Below are 1,742 nucleotides of genomic sequence, written 5' to 3'. Positions count from 1 at the left end.
ATATTAAATTTAGTACATAAAATTAATTATAGTATAAATAATTTTATTATTACAAATATATATATATTACTAGTTAAAAATATTATTAAATATAAGAAAAAGATAAGAAAACATGGAAAAATGAAATCATTTATTCATTTTTGCTTTTAAGAATTTAAATATTATTAAAATTAAAAAAAATAAAAATAAAAATAAAAATAGCAAAATTGAAATTGTTTCTCCAAGAGACAGAGGAACAATCTGCCGGGTTTGTAGGGGTTAATTATGGAAAAGGGCAGGAAAGAAAAGAACGGGTCAAATAAAAATTTGGAGCCATGAGAAAGGGAGAGAGATAATAACCTCACAAAACATAACCGCGAGAAACAAATGAACCAACAACCTCCCTACAGCCCTTATAAAAAACACCCCCTCTCTCTTCGTCCTCGATACCAGTCATCTCTGCATTAACTCTCCATCCCAACACATACAGCAACAATGGCAAGGTCTCTTCAGGCTGTTATCCTCCTGGCCACTGCCCTTTGCTTTCTCTCCTTCCAGGCCTCCGTCCGTGCCGAACCCCACTTCTTTGTTAAGGGCCAGGTCTACTGTGACACCTGTCGCATCCAGTTTATAACTAGAGTCAGCGAGTACGTGCCTGGTACGTCTTCGAATTATATCATTATATGTTTCATACTTCTCAAAACTCCTCTCGTATATATTATATATTGGTGTGATTGAATGCAGGTGCCAAGGTGCGGCTGGAGTGCAGAGACCGTGAAGGTGGAAGCGTAACATACAGCATTGATGGCGAAACCGATGAGACCGGTTCATACAGGCTTCCGGTGGAAGGAGAGCATGAGGAGGAGGTGTGCGAGGTTCAGCTAATCAAGAGCAGCAAGCCCGAGTGCTCGGAGATTAGCCGCGGCATGTTTGCGAGGAGGAGTGCAAGAATCAGCCTGGCTTCCAACAATGGCATGGCCTCTTCAGATCGTCTGGCTAATCCTCTTGGCTTCTTGAGGCAGGAATCTCTTTCCGAGTGCCCTGAAGTCCTCAAGGAACTTGGCATCCTCCCCACAGGATTGATATAAACAAAGTGATCCAAGAATCACAACTTGCTTGCTAAATAAACATTGGGTTTTTCTTTTTTCTTTTTTCCTTGATCCAAAAGAATGTATTAATGAGGGTGGGGTTTTAATTTGCTGGCTTTGTGGGTGCATATGGAAATTAAATACTACGCTTGGTGGGGTCTTGGATTATTGGTTTGGAATAGTTTGGTGTCTGTTTCATTATGTAATGAACTCATAATTGAGGCAGTGAAGTTACATACTTAAATGTAATGCAATCCAGTTAATTATAAGCGGTACGTTCTAATATTGTTCTTGGGTTGATGTACTGTTTGGTTGAGTGTTTCATCGTCAGCCATTTATCCATAATTGCATTTAGGTCGATCGTAGCTACAATGGTAAATGTTAGTGGAATTAATCAACTCTGGTTTCCAACATTTACCTACAAGACACAATCTGCTACTGAGAAACAACTAGTACTAATGAAATCATGATTTACAATCCTAAAATGTCGCACCATATTTGCGGCATTGTGTCCATGCGTGTGTTAACAAGTTGGAGAAAGTCACACTTCCCCATTTAAGGTGTTTTTAAAGCATTTGCCATTTTCACAGGAGGAGACATCATAAATGCCTCCATATGCATCATGGTTTCTATAATCAAAGAAAATCCTAAAAAGAATCAATCCTCCACTTACGA

General features: G+C 38.9%; 1 protein-coding gene across 1 annotated transcript; it reads left to right on the top strand.

Moving 5' to 3' along the window:
• Positions 1–411: 411 nt before the first annotated feature.
• On the top strand, positions 412–1,352 carry LOC117924151 (olee1-like protein). Its single transcript, XM_034842725.1, has 2 exons — positions 412–637; positions 724–1,352. The coding sequence occupies exons 1-2, from the start codon at positions 475–477 to the stop codon at positions 1,065–1,067; spliced, it is 507 nt and encodes a 168-aa protein (XP_034698616.1). The 5' UTR covers positions 412–474; the 3' UTR covers positions 1,068–1,352.
• The last annotated feature ends 390 nt before the right edge of the window (positions 1,353–1,742 follow it).

Source organism: Vitis riparia, chromosome 10, assembly GCF_004353265.1.
Source record: "Vitis riparia cultivar Riparia Gloire de Montpellier isolate 1030 chromosome 10, EGFV_Vit.rip_1.0, whole genome shotgun sequence".
Taxonomy (NCBI): Eukaryota; Viridiplantae; Streptophyta; class Magnoliopsida; order Vitales; family Vitaceae; genus Vitis; species Vitis riparia.
This window is presented reverse-complemented; position numbering and strand designations above follow the sequence as displayed.

Coding starts and splice junctions, on each gene's coding strand:
- LOC117924151 (XM_034842725.1), top strand. CDS start 475: ATGGCAAGGTCTCTTCAGGCTGTTATCCTCCTGGCCACTGCCCTTTGC. Junction 638..723: donor AGTCAGCGAGTACGTGCCTG/GTACGTCTTCGA, acceptor GATTGAATGCAG/GTGCCAAGGTGCGGCTGGAG.